Genomic DNA, 16,671 nt, shown 5'->3' with positions numbered 1-16,671 from the left:
GTTTTGTTCAAGCACGGTTGATTTGGTCCCTTGCTGATTATGCAGAAACGAATATGAAAAGTTCCCCAGGGTTTTCTTTTGCTGTGTAGTCTGATGAGCCCTGTGAGTAGAGCAGAATGACCTGGCGAGGGTTAACACGAGCAGCGCTGTGTCCCCGCCTCCTGACATTGACTGAGCACTCACACACTCTCTCTCTCTGTCTCTCTGTGTCACACACACACTCACACACACACACACACACACACACTTTCTCCGCTGAGGCCAGCACAGAGCAGGAGAGGAGGGACTGTTAGCAGCTCTGAGATCCAGCTGTCCTTCGCTCCGAGTCTGCTCTCCCTGACTCTCCCAGCCTCATCCCTCCATGGGACTCCAGACCTGGCCGCCAAGCAAACCACTGTCCTCCATGGCCTGCCTTGATGTGGAGACCCCTTCCATCTGCAGGGGTCAATTTAAATCAGGTGATTGTTTCTTTTCTTTTTTCATTGTCTAACCTGATCATTGTTTTATTTGAAGGTCCACGTGAAGTAAAGAAGTTGTTTGTACTAATGTTTACTGACGCTGGCAGCACTATCAGGGGGGGGGGGGGGGGGGTTGTGGTGACGTAGGTGCAGCCTCACAGGAAATGACAGGGCAACAGTAAAAGCTCATCACAATGATTCATGCCAAGCATCATTCTTTACAGAAGAGACTATTGTGTTCTCATGGATCATAAATCAAAGTCACTTTAGAAAAACAGTCGCAGACTGTGAGAGAGAGAATACTTGGTTTATTTATTTTGGCACCGTTGAAACACTATTCTTGTTTTCTGTCAACTGTCACTCAGATATATACCCAGATATGCTTCTAATCAAGATTCTGATACTTTGCATATTTGTAATTTTCCTTGTTTGCAACCATTTGCAGCAATTTCCTTTTGATTAGACCAGTGAACTTTTTTTTCTTTTCGTTTTGTATAAAACACAAATCTGTCTTTGAATGATAACCAATGTTACCGGTGTTTAGGTTCTATAGATTATGGTTTTCTTATTGTAACATCTGTAGAGTCACATTTGATCTAAATATTTGCATTTTTGAGATCCATAACAAGAGAATGGCAAATGTGTATAATACTGAATTTGTAATGTCAATTCCATTCTGTCAGAGCCGTTGTGCAAGATTTGCAGGTGAAATATAAATTCCATCTCAAATTATTATCCGTGATCTGAGATAAGATAACTATCTCTTAACCAAACCCAGACACAGTTTGCAAACACAGACTTGGAAGGACACGCCCACTCACGGGGAAGGAAACTAACGTGATTCCTCATCTCTGAGGCTTCATGTTAGGCATTTTGCTTTGGGGAAATAACACACGCAGTTACAAATGATCTTAAATGAAGAAAGCCACAGAAATAGTTAAAAATCTTTTTTTTCTTTTACACATTCTAAGTCATTATTAACAATCACCTGATTCACACTGCTGGAGTCTTGCTGATATATGTATGCTTTGTTGAACTGAGTTTCATTTTAGAACATGTCAGCAAATAGGTTTATAGACTTGAATGTACAATACTTTATTGTTTCTAATTTCTTACAATACAAGACAATGTCTATTAAATTCACATATACTGTTTGCCCCATGTGAGTGCAAGTTTAGAAATCATCATAAATCAGCCACACACAAATTACTTTTTATTTATATTTAATACAAAGTCGAGTCTATCTCTGATTATAGACAGCTATAGACTGCAAAAATTGCGTCCTGTTTATAGTCACACTAAAGTCCACATAACCCAGTATCAGTCTGTTTCTAAACTATATTCAGCGTTGGTGTGGCTCCCAATGCTCTTTGCAGAGCCAAACCGTTTCATTATTATTTGTCCCGTTTCTAACAGGAAAGTCAAATAAAATAAAACTTCTCATGGGAGACCTCCAGGGATGATTTGCTGAGAACAACATGGGTCTGAGATTAGAGATTACATCAGTAGACAGGGATTTCAGCTCTCTCTCTCTCTCTCTTTCTCTCTCTCTCTCTCTCTCTCTCTCTCTCTCTCTCCACAACCTCTGTTTACGCTCTGCTGGTGAGCAGGAGAGCGGAGCCAGTTTGCATCAAGGAAAGGTTATCCAGGGTTCAGGCTGAACATGGACATGAGGTGTACCCCCATAGCGATGCTCAGATCAAGCTCTTTATTTCCTTGTGGCCCTGGAAGGCAGCTTTAGATGCACTCATAAATGTAATGCCTATGGCATTTGTTTTTCAAGTCACAGTGGATGTGAATATTGAGAGAAACCAATGGCAATGTATTTACAATCTCCTGGTATGATCTGTCTCAGACTGACCCTAAACCCCCCCTGGCCTGGGTTTGTAATAGGAAACACAGCAAGCGGGGCCGGGCACACTGTGTTCCCTTCCTCAAAGTTGATCGGCTGCTGTGAGAGTAGACTCCCACCCTTTGCCTCGGCACTTGTCACTTTGTGTTCCCTTGCCCACCAGTGGAAGCCCGTGAACGTCCCCTCGGCTTTGCATACAACCAGAGACCCCACCCCCATAACCACCCCTAAATTTCATGATTCCCAGGCCTCGTTCTCACAGCTGCCCAGTTTATTTTTGCTGGAGTGAGTCACAGAGGCTTGTTCAGACGCCTTTCCCAGGAGAGTTGAGCAGGTCTCTGTGTGTGTGTGTATGTGTGTGTGTGTGTGAGTAGGTCTAAACCAACGCGTCTCTTCACTACAGTGGTGACAAAACAAGGGTCTCATGTGCCCGTTACCTTTCTTTTCAACCAGTTATTTTTCCCTTTGTTATTCTACTGAAATAACATGTGCACGCTCACTTGTTTGTAAATGTTTAAACTGGGATCTTACTACAGTTTATATTGATGGGAAGATAACACGGAGGACCATCAAAGTGTACGGGGGGCTGCATGCAAGATTCAAATATTTCTGCTGGAAGACAGTCATGTCTTTGATATTCAACAATAACATAACTAATCACTGCTTTCCACCCAAAGCAAGATGACATTTTGAAAGCCATTTATCAAATACACATGACTCACTTGACTTGTGTTGATGTCATGAGCTCATTATTGTGACTGCAGCCCTGACATTAATCCCCGTTTTATCCATTTGTATTCTATACCATAGTTACTGTGTTTGACTCTGTGTATTTGCATCCACACAGAGATATTGAGTCTCGTTGGCCAATCAGGAGCAACTTGTGGTAATCTTCCCTCAGTTAAAACCATACAGGAAGTGAATCGGATGTCTGTGGTGGTGAACATGGTTTAGTGTTGGGTCTCTTGGTAGCATATTCATTGAGTTTCATTTGAAATCCATCCGGTTTCACTTTTAAAGCCAGAGTGGGTTGTTAGATGTTAGATGGCTCGTTGGACTTGGCTCTGAATGGTAAGAAGTTCAACTCTGACCTTTGTGTCACTGCACTCTCACAGTCCTCCAGCTCCGTTTGCAACAGAGGAGAACTCGGGAGCAGCTTGTGGAGCAAGGCATCATGCCGCGTAAGTATTCACATCACACACAAACAAAACCCTCCCAGCACAAGAAGACAGTAACCAGATGTCCGGTTCTATCTCCTAATTATTCTCTACTTTTCTCATTACTGCCAATATTTTCTCTACACAAGAATAGTATTAGAGATGAAAATAAACATCCAACTCAACCACAGCTTCTTCGTCAACCAGACTTCTTCAGGGCTTCTGGTGTGCATAATTGCAGTGTCGTTAAAACAATGTGTCAACGGCAATATTGTTATTTGTGATGATGCAATGACTTGTTTTGAGTGTACAGTACTGCTGCTTTACTTGCAGTTAAGGTAAATGGTGTTGGAGCTCGTACTGATCCGTTAAGGGTTAAACGATGGCTTTTGCAATCTTTTCACATAGAACAACGCTTGCTAATAGACGTGTAATTGTACTCGAGTACAACGTATAGCCAAGGATGAAAACGACTCAAAGATTTAACACAGATAAGACATATATTTATATACCATCCCTCGTTTGATGTGACACAAGTGGAGCAGACTCGGTGCCCGTGCTTCATCTAATAAAAGATGAGCTGAATATGTGACTGAAGCATCGTGCTGATAGCTGGAAACTTAGAAAGAGAAGAAGACAAAGCTCTTTCTCTTGGTCCCATTTGCCTCCCGCAGTCAGGCTTCCAGCTCCTCTCTGGCTCCACGCGGCCCCATGAGTCAGCGACTAAGCCTTCGGTGGTGTTCAGTGGCCCGGCCGAGCGTGGCCCGCACACAAACCTCCCAGGCCATTTTCCTCTACCAAAGCACTATGCTGCTCACACACTTACAGGCTTATGGTAGGTATGCAGTGAGGTTTAGGTGACGAGCAGGAATGTTTTACTTTGCTCCTCTGACACACTCCTCAGAGCCCCCCCCCTCCCAAGGCCAGTGAGTCCTTAAAGCAAACAGCTCAGTGGTGACGAGTCAGCGAGCCAGACCTCGACGAGTTTATTCTCCGAGATCAAAGATTAACTCTCTGCAAAAATCTCTCTGCTTGAGTCAGTAAAGCTGGTACTTCCTGTTTGACTCCCATGAGCTCCTGTTTATTAATACAACGCTCATGCGGAACGACAAAGGCAACAAAAACATTAAAAATAATGATATGAATGATGGATTACACTGTACTCAAGTCAGTGTGGAAAGCGGTTGTTGTGATTTCCGGGAGAACAATTACAATATGTTAGAGCTCATTGCTGTATATGCAGTGAGATAGATTTCTGCATAATTTGACATAAATCACGTATATTTATATAACAACTTCAGGCACATTGACACTGTTCTGAAGTTCACTTTGTGCGTTGTCAACTTTAATGTTGTAAAACTATTTGCTGCTCGATGATGATGATACATTACATGTATCGAGCACAGCGAGGTATCGTAGGCCTTGAAGAAACTTTATAACTTTAAATTGCTCACATTAGTCAAGTGCAAAGAATGTTTACAGTAGAATTATTGTGTAGTTCACAATATTCCACTTATGTTGTTACATAAGATCAAGAGATAACTCTTATTAATAAGTGGTTTACTAATTAAATGTACTTAAATGTCATATCTGCAAAAACAACCAAAAGGAAATGGCCTTTCGAAATAGTAGGAAGGAGATCTTAAATCAATAAACAATAATTATTTTAAAATGGAAAGAACAGTATGCTCGAATGTGGAAATAAAGTTTATTGACCGAGAAAAGTTATGGATTTTTTTTTTTAATTCCCCTGCTCACAGCTCTGAAAACACCTGCTTCCTTTCATGAGCGGATTCGCAGCCTGGAGAGAGCCAGGGTAGGACGAATACCATCACACTGCACCTTGTGATTTTATTTACCTAAATCTAAATTATGCCCCAAATATATATTTTAATTAAATGATCTTTTTCACAGACCGGAAGCTTCTTAAAGCACAAACTCTGCAGCAGACCTGAGCGCTCCGAGTTGGTCCGTATGCACATCCTGCAAGGTAATCGTCCTCGTATGTGTTCTTACTGGGAAATGGCTTCGAGATAACGGAGATACGGTGCTTATTCATCCAAGCTCTCTTACTGCCTTGTTTTTCATTTGTTTTACAAAGTTAGAACCAGATAAATGTCTTAGTGGTCTGTGAGTTCTGTCCGGGACCTGCACTGAGTCAGCCTGACGAAGCAGTTAGGAGTCTGACTGTTCCTGCTGGTATCACAGCAAATGGTCCTGTGTGTGTCTACCAGAGACGCAGGCTGAAGCCTCCCTGCAGGCCACACAGATGAAGCTGAAGAGGGCCAGACTGACTGATGATCTCAACGAGAAGATTGCCCAGCGGCCTGGACCCATGGAGCTGGTGGAGAAGAACATCCTGCCTGTGGATTCAGGTGTCGAAGAAGACGTCGATGGTAGATCCTCATCAATGCCCTGATATCCTCACTGTTTGAGACACTTTTGGTACCACGTTTACCGCTAACTGTTCCCCCCGTACAGGGACAGCCACAGAGTATACACTCGGGCCTGCATCGCATTACATCAGGCGCATGTTGGAGCCATGATGTTAATGTCATGTTGTTGATGTTTGAGAGTCCACACCTGAAATATCTCAACAGCTAACTCATGAATTACCATACAATGTTGTACACTCGTCCATGGAGTCTGGTGGATGAAGACGACTGACTTTAGTGATACCCTGACTTTTCTTCTGGTGCCACCTTGAAGTTAATATTTGTGGGTTTTATAGTGAAATATCTCGACAACTATTTAATGGACTGCTATGAAAATGTGGTTCAGACCATCTTGCTTTAAAGATGAATTGTAATCCCTTTGGTTATCTCCAAACTCAGATCAGATCAAGATATAAATGTGTCCAATACTTTGATGTGAGGTCAAACATACGACATTCCCATTAGCCTCCGCTGCACTTTGTGTTGAGCGTGAATTAGCAAGCAGGTTAAACTAAGATTGTGGAACTTGGTAAACATTAGACATAGCAAATGCAAATACAGCGTCCCAGAGCAGGCTGGACGCTCCCTGCAAGCCACACAGATGAATCAGAAGCGGACCAGACTCCTGTTTTGTCACGGGTTCATTTAAGTGATGGCTTCTAACATTTTGTTTTCATTTATCCTTTAAGTATAATAAACTGTACTTGCCTATGTTTTGATGTTAGGGCCAACAGGTGGTGAGGAAAACCGTTCTAAGCCACCAGACGTTTTCAACTTTGGCGAGGAAAGCAGTGAGGCCTTATCGCCACAACGGCCTGCCAGACAAACAACCCCCAGTTGCAACTCTCAAAGGGAGTCTGGAGGGACTGAGGCCACTTCTACTTCCTCATACTTAAACTCCCCCATCCAGGTAGACAAATACCTTGAACCATTACAATTTAGAAAGCATGAACTGGTAATGTCAGCAGACAAACCAGCCTTCCTGACATGTTATATAATGTAGCAGAGGCTAAAAAGTATATAAGTCTTTAAATATAGTCAAGAAAGTTGTGTTTGGTTGGACAAATAATATTTTAAAAAGACGTAATTTACGTAATGTACTGTATGCATACACACAATGTATTTATAATCTGTAGAAACACGTTGTACCTTTATGTTATAATAAGTATATGTTTGATAAGTGTTAATCCACCTGTGTTTGGTTCCAATAATTAACTGGCATAGCGACTTGACTGTTTTTACTGAACGCATCATGTGGTTTCTCTCCGTCTCTGCTTTTCTCAGCATTCCCCACCACCGAACTCACAGTCCACGTCAGATGTAGTCGGCCTCGTCTCCACCAGTGAGCCACAAAGCAAACAACATGCGACTCCACCTCAGCCAATCACTCCTGTTGTCCCCAGTGTCACACCAGGACCACTTCTTGTGAAGGTTGGCTTTAGCTGTTTTTTTAACTGCTTCAAGTTTGACCAAAGTCTTCTTAAACTTATTGTAAGGTGTCGTGCTTAATTGAATCGGTTTATTCACTTATAGTCTCCGAATGTTTACAACCAGCTGATATGAAATTGACCTCTCTTTATTCATTTATTTTCTTTGTTTTTTGTTTCTTTTGGAAATGTGGTGAGGGATGCGCTGCCAGAAGGCAGTCTGAGTTTTGTCAAACTGAAAGTCAGATCAGTTTTTAGAATGGACTGAAAGTCAGCATTCAACCAAGTTAAAGGCAGATCAAAGAACAACAGAGTTTAAAGTCATTTCACAAATCCTTGGGTTGAAATCTGTTCCAGTCACAGTTTGTCCTCAATTAGGGTAAAATGGCAAGATGGCCTTCTCCATTCAGGCTGTGTGAAATGTAAGCCAAAAATCAAAAGGACGGAAGTGAAGCCATAACTCGTGCATTCATCATCATCCAGTTATCCTCTGTGAGCACAAGATGAACCTTGGAAGACAATAGAAGTACGAGTTTGACAAATTGGAGGGTGTCTGCTTGCTTGAGCCAGCTTGAGTTTCTGGTTTCATAGCTAGAACCTGCTGCTCTTAAGCCAAGCCGCTTTCATGTGTATCCTGTAACTGCAGGTGGTAAAACAATAAAGGTCACATTTCCACCCGTTTCCTCATCCTGAGGTTTTCATCGGGTGTCAGAACAATGTTCTACCTTATTGCTTCAATCTACAGAAGCCCAGTATCCGTTCCAAGTCTTGTAAGGTTGGCACTGGCAATGCTAAATGTATTCCCTGATCATACTGGACTGAGATCGGTCACAGAAATCCAATATTCTCCAGATGGTCTTCTCAGCTTTTCCGTGTCCCTTTTCTGTGTTGTGTTCTGCAGCAAAGTCTGCCCAGGCTACCCAGCGATAAAAGCCGCAGCAAAAAGGGCAAAGAGCCCAAACCACGGGTGAAAAAGTTAAAATATCATCAGTACATCCCCCCAGACCAGAAGCAGGAGCTCAATGACATGCTGATGGACTCAGCTTACACCCGTCTCCTGCAGCAGCAGCAGCAATTCCTGCAGCTTCAGATCTTGAACCAGCAGCAGCAGCAGTACAGCTACCAGGCCGCCCTGCCTGCCCCGCTCAAGTATGGCTCCATTTATCAGCACAAACACTCCCTCTATGCAGCCAGAGATAGGATGTGGCTCACCCACACAGTTTGCCTTCATGTGTACACGTTGATAAACGGCTTTAAAAGAACAAATGTCGCTTCCTTTCGGAGTTAAGTTATTTGAGTATCTTTTTTCCACAAACCAAATCAAAAGTCTATACCTGGTTTTACAGAAAGTAATAACTGTTTAGCCACAGCCGCTGTTGTGTACTTTACATTTGTTTCCTGTTTGAAAATTGATAAAAGTGTATCTTCCCTCTCTAATCTGTACTCCCTTTTCTTTTCTTCTGGTTTTATTACAACAGAGCAACGACTGAGGTACAAACCAGCTGTTCCAGTGTGGTTCTGAGTGGAAGCGCTACGCCTATCCCTGTGCAGCCCCGGCACACTCAGACCAACCGCAAGCCGGATCATTTACCAGCTAATCTGGATGAGATGAAGGTGACACACTGCTGCCTGCACACCGTTTTTGACTATCGGCACCTCATGCATGTTGGAGAGGAAAACACTCTAAAGTGTGAGAGATCTTTTATGATAATATGTTATCTTTACAGGTTGCTGAGCTGAAAATGGAACTAAAATGCAGATCTTTGCCGGTTTCTGGGACTAAGACAGATCTGATAGAGAGGCTAAAGTTGTACCAGGAGAACTCTAACATTCAGATTGCTGCTGTCATGGAGAAATCAGCTCTCACAGGAGTCTCACACTCTGACAGCAAAAGGTTAACCCCACCTGTGTCCCCCTCTAAGGTGTCCAATCTGGGCATAGAGGACAGTAGTATGGCAGACAGCAAGCTCCCAGAAGCTCTGTCTCCAACTCACACTGCTCCCTGTGGGAACTCCCCACAGAGAGCTCCACGGGAGGAGTGTCCCACGGAGACCAGGTCCTATGAGAAGGACAAACGTCTCCACGATAAGGAGCGTCAGATTGAGGAGCTGATGAGGAAGCTGGAGCAGGAGCAGAGGCTGGTGGAGGAGCTGAAGATGCAGCTGGAGGTGGAGAAGAGAAGTCAGCAAGCAGATCCTCCGGCTCAGCTCATACCGCTTGCTCCCATCCAGGTCAAAGAGGAAAACGGGACCTTGTCAAACTGCTCAGCGTCTTGCGGTTCTCCTGGTCTGCCAGTGTTGGTCAAACAAGAGGAGGCGGCTCCTCAAAATCAGTTCATCATCAGCGACCAGACTTTTAAAACCGTGCAGCCGGTCAAGGCTGAAGCTCTGAACCTCCGACCTGCATCCCGTCCTGCCTCAGCAGTTACTATCCAGCTCCCTGCCAGCAGCCTTAAATTACACACTCCCGTTAGCAGCGCAGACCCAGGCTTCATTCAGACCTCTGGACAGGTGCCACAAAAAACAGAGGCCTCAGCAGCATTACAACAGCAGTGCAGCACTCAGCCGCTGACAAAGGTAAGAAAACACGCTAATGATTGCACAGGCTGCCACGCTCCATCTCTAGAAGTCATCACTATCAGCTGTGATTCTCTGGTGTTTTTTGGGGTTTATTTTAAAAGGTGCAAACTTGAGTTGTATGTGATCATCTGTATACGTGTCCAGCTGACATAATACAATGTGTTTTCTATGCCATAGATTCAGGTGAAGTGTCACATCATACATCTGGTGAAGTGTTTTTCGATGGCACCGGCTAATCACATATCTCAGGTCTTTTTTACATTGCGTATGCTCTATCATGGCTGATGCCTCTTTCTTGTTGCCGCAGTAACAACAGGCCTCAGCCTGGTGGTAAAATCCTTCCCTATTCACATCAAAAGAAGGCTTGTGGAAACTTGGGTTACTGGCGCTGAGTGGAGGTTGACAGTAGTGCCCTGACTGCTCTCTGTCGTCCCTCTGCTCTGAGCCAACATACAACCAGATAGAATAAGCAACAGAAACCACAACTAAATGCTAACCGAGGAGAGCACTCATGGGTGGAAGCAGGGAGTGCAGAGCGATCTTCTTTTAGGTTCTACAAAGATATGTGGTGCACTACTTTTCTGCGTTGGCATTAATGCATTCATTAAAGTAGACCTTTATGCTGACCTGTCTAAATGTCTCTGCAGACATGGAGGATGGGTCATACAGCACAAAGCTTACTCAACACATTCCCAGTAAGTGGATGCCCTGTGGGAGCCTCCTCTAGCCAACCTGGTCCTAAAGATCCTACAAATAAGGTCCTTATCTAAAGCACTTCATAACTATTGTTTTGCAGGTCCAGGGACCTGGTTTATTTACTTATTTGTACAGTGCTAACTGCATTTGAATGATGGTTTGTGTCGTATTTTGGTTTTATTTGATGTCAAGGACTGTTGTCTTTTCCTGTTACACAGTCTCCCTGCACGAGGCAGCCAACGATCTTGCCAAAATTCACAAACCATGTGTCAAAATGTAAAGACCCACCCCGCTATGAGGATGCAGTTAAACAGACACGCAGCATCTTAACAGCTGTTCAGGTGACAAATAAATACACTCTTAACTCTTAACAGTATATCCTTTAAATTATTACCATTAGCCACTCAAACATTCACTGGTCTTTCTGGTTTCTCTGCAGGGTCCCACTGCCGCAAGCCAGCAGATGGATGACTTGTTTGATGTGTTGATAGAGAGTGGTGGTGAGAAATACTGCATTTTTTATTTTTTTTCGCGGCACAGAAATAAGACTCAAAGTATTTATGATTATGGGATTCTCACAATGAACTTGTGTGTGTGTGTGTTTTTTTAGAGATCTCCCCCTTCATCAGACAGGATCCTCCCAGTCTGGAGAAGCCTCTCCCTGTGACAGCCAGTGTAACCACCCTCCCCATCAACACGGTTTTATCCCGCCCTCCACCCGTGGTCCAAGTGGCCCAGCTGCCTGCAGCACAGCTCAACCCCTCGCCCAGCTTGGCGGCCCTGACCTCTGACACCCAGCTGGAAACCCTCCTAGGTGCTCACACCGATCCACAAACACTGACGCTGATAGAGGAGCTACACTCACCTGTGGTTCCCATGGAGGGTTACTTAAATGAAAACACATCACCCTCTACTTTGAACTTGCACAGTACCAACATTGATAATATGGATTGGCTGGACCTTACCCTCTCCGTGCCAGCAGAGGGGGTCAACTCTTTGGACATGTCAGCGCCAGTGGGCGTCTTCTCCTCTGACTTCCTGGACTCACATGAACTGCACTTGAACTGGGACTGACTGCTGTCGAGGACAATCCATACACCCATCAGACATGTTCAGACACACATACTTTTATGCAAGGGAGGTTGCATATATTTCCTATGTGAAAAAATAGAGGCTTTTGGAGGCTCTTTTGTTTTCTGGCCATATAAATTAGCTCAGTAATAATCTATTTGCTATTTGTCAGTTTAGAAGTTCCTGCATTGCTTCCTTTGAGGTCTTCAACTCCTCTGATTGTACAGGAAGACAGTGGGAGGCGGCAGATTGAGCAGAGAGTTGAAGTTGCCTTTACAATTTCAATCTTATTATGCAGGTCACTCCACACTGATTCGGAATGATCATCACGATCAAAATGGATCGTTAACACACACGCTGAATGTTCCCTGTGTGTATGTAAATTGTGAAGCATAAATCAGATGTTTAATTGAATCGAGACTGTGATTATGATAGTGATATAATATTATCACATTGCTCCATATTTCATCCATATTCACTCCCGGATCTTTCGTATGCATTTGTACACTGTCTAAAACATACTGCACATGTAAAACCAATAGTCCAATGAGCTTTACAAGTAGAATACAGGCAACTAATCACAAGTTATCTGGTGTCCTCTGTTAAGACGTTCAAAGACTCTGAAATAGGGATGGGTATCGTTTTTTTTTCTTCTGATACCGGTGCTAAACCGATCATTTTAAAACAATACCGGTGCCTAAACGGTGCCTGAACTGCTACTTTTTTTTTTTCTAAACACAAAACGACGATTGACGACATTAAAGAAAGGCTTTTTTTTTTCTTGCCAAGGCAGGTTTTTTTTCTTCAACCTGAACAATATATTAACTGTTTAATTCAATTCAATTCAATTCAGTTTATTTTGTATAGCCCAATATCACAAATTACAAATTTGCCTCAGAGCGCTTTACAATCTGTAGACATACGACATCCCTGACCTTTGACCTCACATCGGATCAGGAACAACTCCCCAAAAATAACCTTTCACAGGGAAAAAAGGGAAGAAACCTTCAGGAGAGCAACAGAGGAGGATCCCTCTCCCCGGATGGACAGATGCAATAGATGTCATGTGTACAGAATGAACAGCATTTACAAAGTTACATAAACACATTACATGAATATGACAATGTATGAATGGAACTCCAATCCATGAAACAGAAGGAGGTAGAGAGGAGGGGGGGCGGGGTGCATCAGCAGGGCCAACGCGGGAGGCCGGTTCACCAGGCATCAGACACCTCCAGGTCCAATGGACCCTCTGAGACGTGAAGTCACAACGACTCCGGGGAGGAAGCAGAGTTAATAAGGTGCATTGGAGAGATGTAAATTCATCCATAAGTAGAGTTTGAAAGTATACTATATATATATAAATAATATAAAATCCGTGGCTTCAAACTACAGCTTCAAACTATGAACAATAACAGTTTATATGGTGTTCTGCTGGTTATTTAGATGTTTAAGAGCATAAAAGTTCATCTTATTAAGGCAACAAACAAAAAGAAAATCTTTATTTTGTTGATAAATTATGGATTTGGTGTAATAAAAAACAATGTATTAATTTCATACTTATTATTATTATTTGCTTGTCTTTTGCATATATATATCTTTTTTTTATAAGTAAAAAAAAAAATATATATATATATATATAGAAATATAATTATTTTATTATTCATTTCTAAAACAAGTTTTAATTCAAGTTATTGATTTTTAATTCAGTGACCGAGTGGTGTTTTTAAAAACACCTAATTTAAGAAATTAGTCATTAATATATATATATATATATATATATATATTTTTTTTTTTTTTTTTTTTTTTTAAATGTACGTTGTTTTTTTCTGGTTAATCTGGTTTTCAAATTGTTTCATTCAGGAGCGTTAAAACTAATCTTGCGAAGTAACGAATAAAATGTTCATATTTAAATAAACGTTAGGCAATTTACGTCACGCCGTCACTAGGTGGCGGCAGATCGGCGTTTTTTTTTCATTTGACGAGAAGCGAGAAGCAGGAAAATGGACAGAAATAAGAGACCGGACATGACCTCTAAATCCTCGCAGCTAGCTCCGACGAGGAACCTGCGCTGGGTGATCAAGCTCCCGGAAGAGGACGTGAGTCTGAAGGGGTTAAAGCAGGGGTGTCAAACTAATTTTCACCGTGGGCCACATTAGCACGATGTTAACTGTTAAAACTAGGGGCGGAAATACGTGAGGGCAAAGCGCAAAACTGCCCCTAAGAAATATCATTTTGCCCCTGATATCACTACACTGTAATAAAAATCAATGTGGTTCAACTTAAAAACATAAGTTCAATTGCTGCCTTAAACTTTCAAGTAGAGTCAAATTGGATTTACAATTTGATACAACTTGAGGAGAGGGGCGGAGAGGGGCAAAAAATGCCCCCATAATAATGCCATAATGCCATAATGCCATAATGCCCCCATAACGAAATGTTGGAAAATGGCCGAGATGGTCAGATGTTGACCCGATGTAGACATCAACCATCAGTATCAACAAATCGGTTTGTCGGCCGTCAGTTTGTCCTCCGAGGTACATTGTGATGGTTTTAGAGGGAAGTCTGGCTCTCTCACTGCCTCCTCTCTTTCCCTCCTCTCCTTCCCTCAGGTGGGGTTCGACAGCATCTGTGGTCTGTCAGATCACATCACAGCCCTGAAGGAGATGGTCGTGTTCCCACTGCTCTACCCGGAGTTGAATATCCTGCCTCCCAGGTAACACACACACACACACTTTCTAACACACTTTCCTGGCCCACAGTGGAGGATTTTATATAAACCTCCCCTCAAAAAACGGACTGCTGACCTCCAGTGGAGGATTTTACACGGTGCTGTCACCTCCAATGCTTTTATTTCTGTTCTTAATCCCTCTGTCCTGAGCCGGTGCCCCTTCTGTGACCCTTGGGAGACGATCTACCATGTTTTTACTGAGTGCAAGAGACTTTCAGGTTTCTTCTCTCTTTTAACATTGTTTTTTAGTCTTTTTATTGAGGTTTTTATCATGGGAGCTGCCTACAAGAAGGCAGGAAAAGAAACATGGCAGCTCCTCAACTATCTTTCTGGGGAAGCCAAAATGGCCATTTATTTAAGCAGGAAGAAGGAGGCCAGGGCAGTGTGGCTCTGCAATGTGCCAGACTCTGGCTAGAGTTCAGTTTTTATAAGCACATTGGAGACTTACATGCTTTTAAACAACATTGGTGTTTCAATAATATTGTTTGTTCTGTAGTTGGTGTTTGCAGTTTTCATCAGATAAATTATGTGATTTAAATAAAATGCAGCAGGAAGACATCATTCTTTATGAGGAACGGACGATCCCAGCTCCCCGTGTCCCGACTCCGGCTCTCCGTGTCCCCTGCCATGTCTGTCTGAACATTTCCTGGAAGAACTGGCCTTGATATGTGTCGGTGAGAAGATTTCATTCTCACCGGTGTCTGATCGTTGACTTCGTTGTTTTCTAACACATTTTTTGTATATTTCAAATATGCTCTACATTAGCATTGAAACAATGTATTTAATTGTTATTATAAAGCTCACATTCAGTTTCTTCAGTAGGCCTCGATAATAAATAATATAACGACTTAAACACTGACAGACATTATTTTAACACGTATGTCCGTACAGAAAGACAGTTTTATTATTGTTATAATCGGTGTGTCACGTTGACCTTTGACCTTTAAAACACTGCAGGTTTAGGCACCATTATGTGTCTCTGCTGGCTGACCGACTTCCTGTCCCTCAGGTTACTGCAGCGCGGACATCCGGGGCCTGTGCGACGAGGCGGGGCTGTGCGCTCTGCGGCGTCGCTACCCGCACATCTACAACACGTCCCAGAAGCTCCTGCTGGACTGCTCCCTCCATCGTCGTTGGCCCATTTGACTTTGTGATGGCGATGTGGAAGATGCTGCCGACCTCCCGTCGCTGCGTCCTCGGGCCGCCATACCCCCTGTTGTCCTTTTTAAAGTATCGAACAAATATATGACAACTAAGAAAACTTGTGAAGTTGTTTGATCAAATACTGCTCAGGAACTGACTTTAGATTTAATCTTTTAAAATCTAACAACATCGTCCAGCTGTTTCCATGAGTCTGTTCTGGAAATTCATCCGGTGAAAACTCTCAGATTCATTCTCTGTTATTGCATCATACCTGCAAACTTGTCACCTTTCGGCGAAATTCGCCGTTTTTAAATCAAAATATGCCATCCACGTGGATCGTGGAGATCCGGAGAGTTTTTGTTTTCCGCGGGGCATCTGATGGGGCAGCGTTTCTGAGATCGGAGTGAGACACGGAGAAAAGTTGCTGTCGTGAGTGATCTTCGCAAATAAAACATCTTTGATGTGTCGAGTCTTGGCCAATCAGCGTTGTCTACAGCGTCTACGTTTCTCTCCAACTTTTTATCCCTTCCCTCCAAGTTGAAGTTGCCGTCGGCAGCGCAAACGAGTCCTTGAAGGACAAAAAAAAGAAGTTGGTTTATGAATAACTTTATTGTGGGTGTATATAGTAGGGTTGCACGGTGTACCGATACTAAAAAGGTACCGCGGTACCCGTATGTTCAAAACGACGCAAAACACCTTTCAGACAGATAGATAGATAAGATAAATAGGATTCAATAATTGAATCCTACTTATCTTTTTTAATTAATCTTAACTCATACTTCCATTGTTTACGAAAAGCTCATTTCCTTCATTTAAAGGTAACATGACAAAATTATGTACGCCCCCTTTCCCCTTGAAAGCTGTGCTGTATCTCCTGCTGTCGGGTTCCCAAAGCGCTCCGTTTTCATTAAGTACACATTTTAAATTCATTGCTGTGTTGTATTTTTACTTTAACAGGATTTAGTTGCCACCAAGAAAAGTAGTTAGCTAACGTTAAGGCTATCTGCTAGTGATGGCGAGGTGAAGCTTCCTGAAGCATTGAAGCTGTCCATCCAATTGGTTCACTCATGGGCCGAAGCTTCATGATGCTTAATTTGCTCTACTGCGCCATCAAGTGGACAA

At 42.8% G+C, this 16,671-nt stretch overlaps 2 protein-coding genes across 2 annotated transcripts; both read left to right on the top strand.

Annotated features, from left to right (window-relative positions):
• Positions 1–232: 232 nt before the first annotated feature.
• Positions 233–12,458, top strand: mrtfbb (myocardin related transcription factor Bb). Its single transcript, XM_034540527.1, has 14 exons — positions 233–458; positions 3,426–3,491; positions 5,228–5,283; positions 5,382–5,457; positions 5,702–5,863; positions 6,628–6,812; positions 7,187–7,333; positions 8,231–8,478; positions 8,808–8,943; positions 9,057–9,905; positions 10,556–10,666; positions 10,823–10,945; positions 11,044–11,104; positions 11,215–12,458. Exons 1-14 carry the CDS (start codon positions 362–364, stop codon positions 11,676–11,678), a joined length of 2,781 nt encoding a protein of 926 aa, XP_034396418.1. The 5' UTR covers positions 233–361; the 3' UTR covers positions 11,679–12,458.
• A 1,203-nt stretch (positions 12,459–13,661) lies between these two features.
• LOC117734478 (ATPase family AAA domain-containing protein 2-like) lies at positions 13,662–16,033 on the top strand. The gene is made up of 4 exons (XM_034538485.1): positions 13,662–13,774; positions 14,288–14,391; positions 14,955–15,080; positions 15,416–16,033. The coding sequence occupies exons 1-3, from the start codon at positions 13,679–13,681 to the stop codon at positions 15,043–15,045; spliced, it is 291 nt and encodes a 96-aa protein (XP_034394376.1). The 5' UTR covers positions 13,662–13,678; the 3' UTR covers positions 15,046–15,080; positions 15,416–16,033.
• The last annotated feature ends 638 nt before the right edge of the window (positions 16,034–16,671 follow it).

This window comes from Cyclopterus lumpus, chromosome 8 (genome assembly GCF_009769545.1).
Source record: "Cyclopterus lumpus isolate fCycLum1 chromosome 8, fCycLum1.pri, whole genome shotgun sequence".
Lineage (NCBI taxonomy): Eukaryota > Metazoa > Chordata > Actinopteri > Perciformes > Cyclopteridae > Cyclopterus > Cyclopterus lumpus.
The sequence above is the reverse complement of the archived record's forward strand: the minus strand, read 5'-3'. Positions and strand labels throughout refer to the sequence as shown.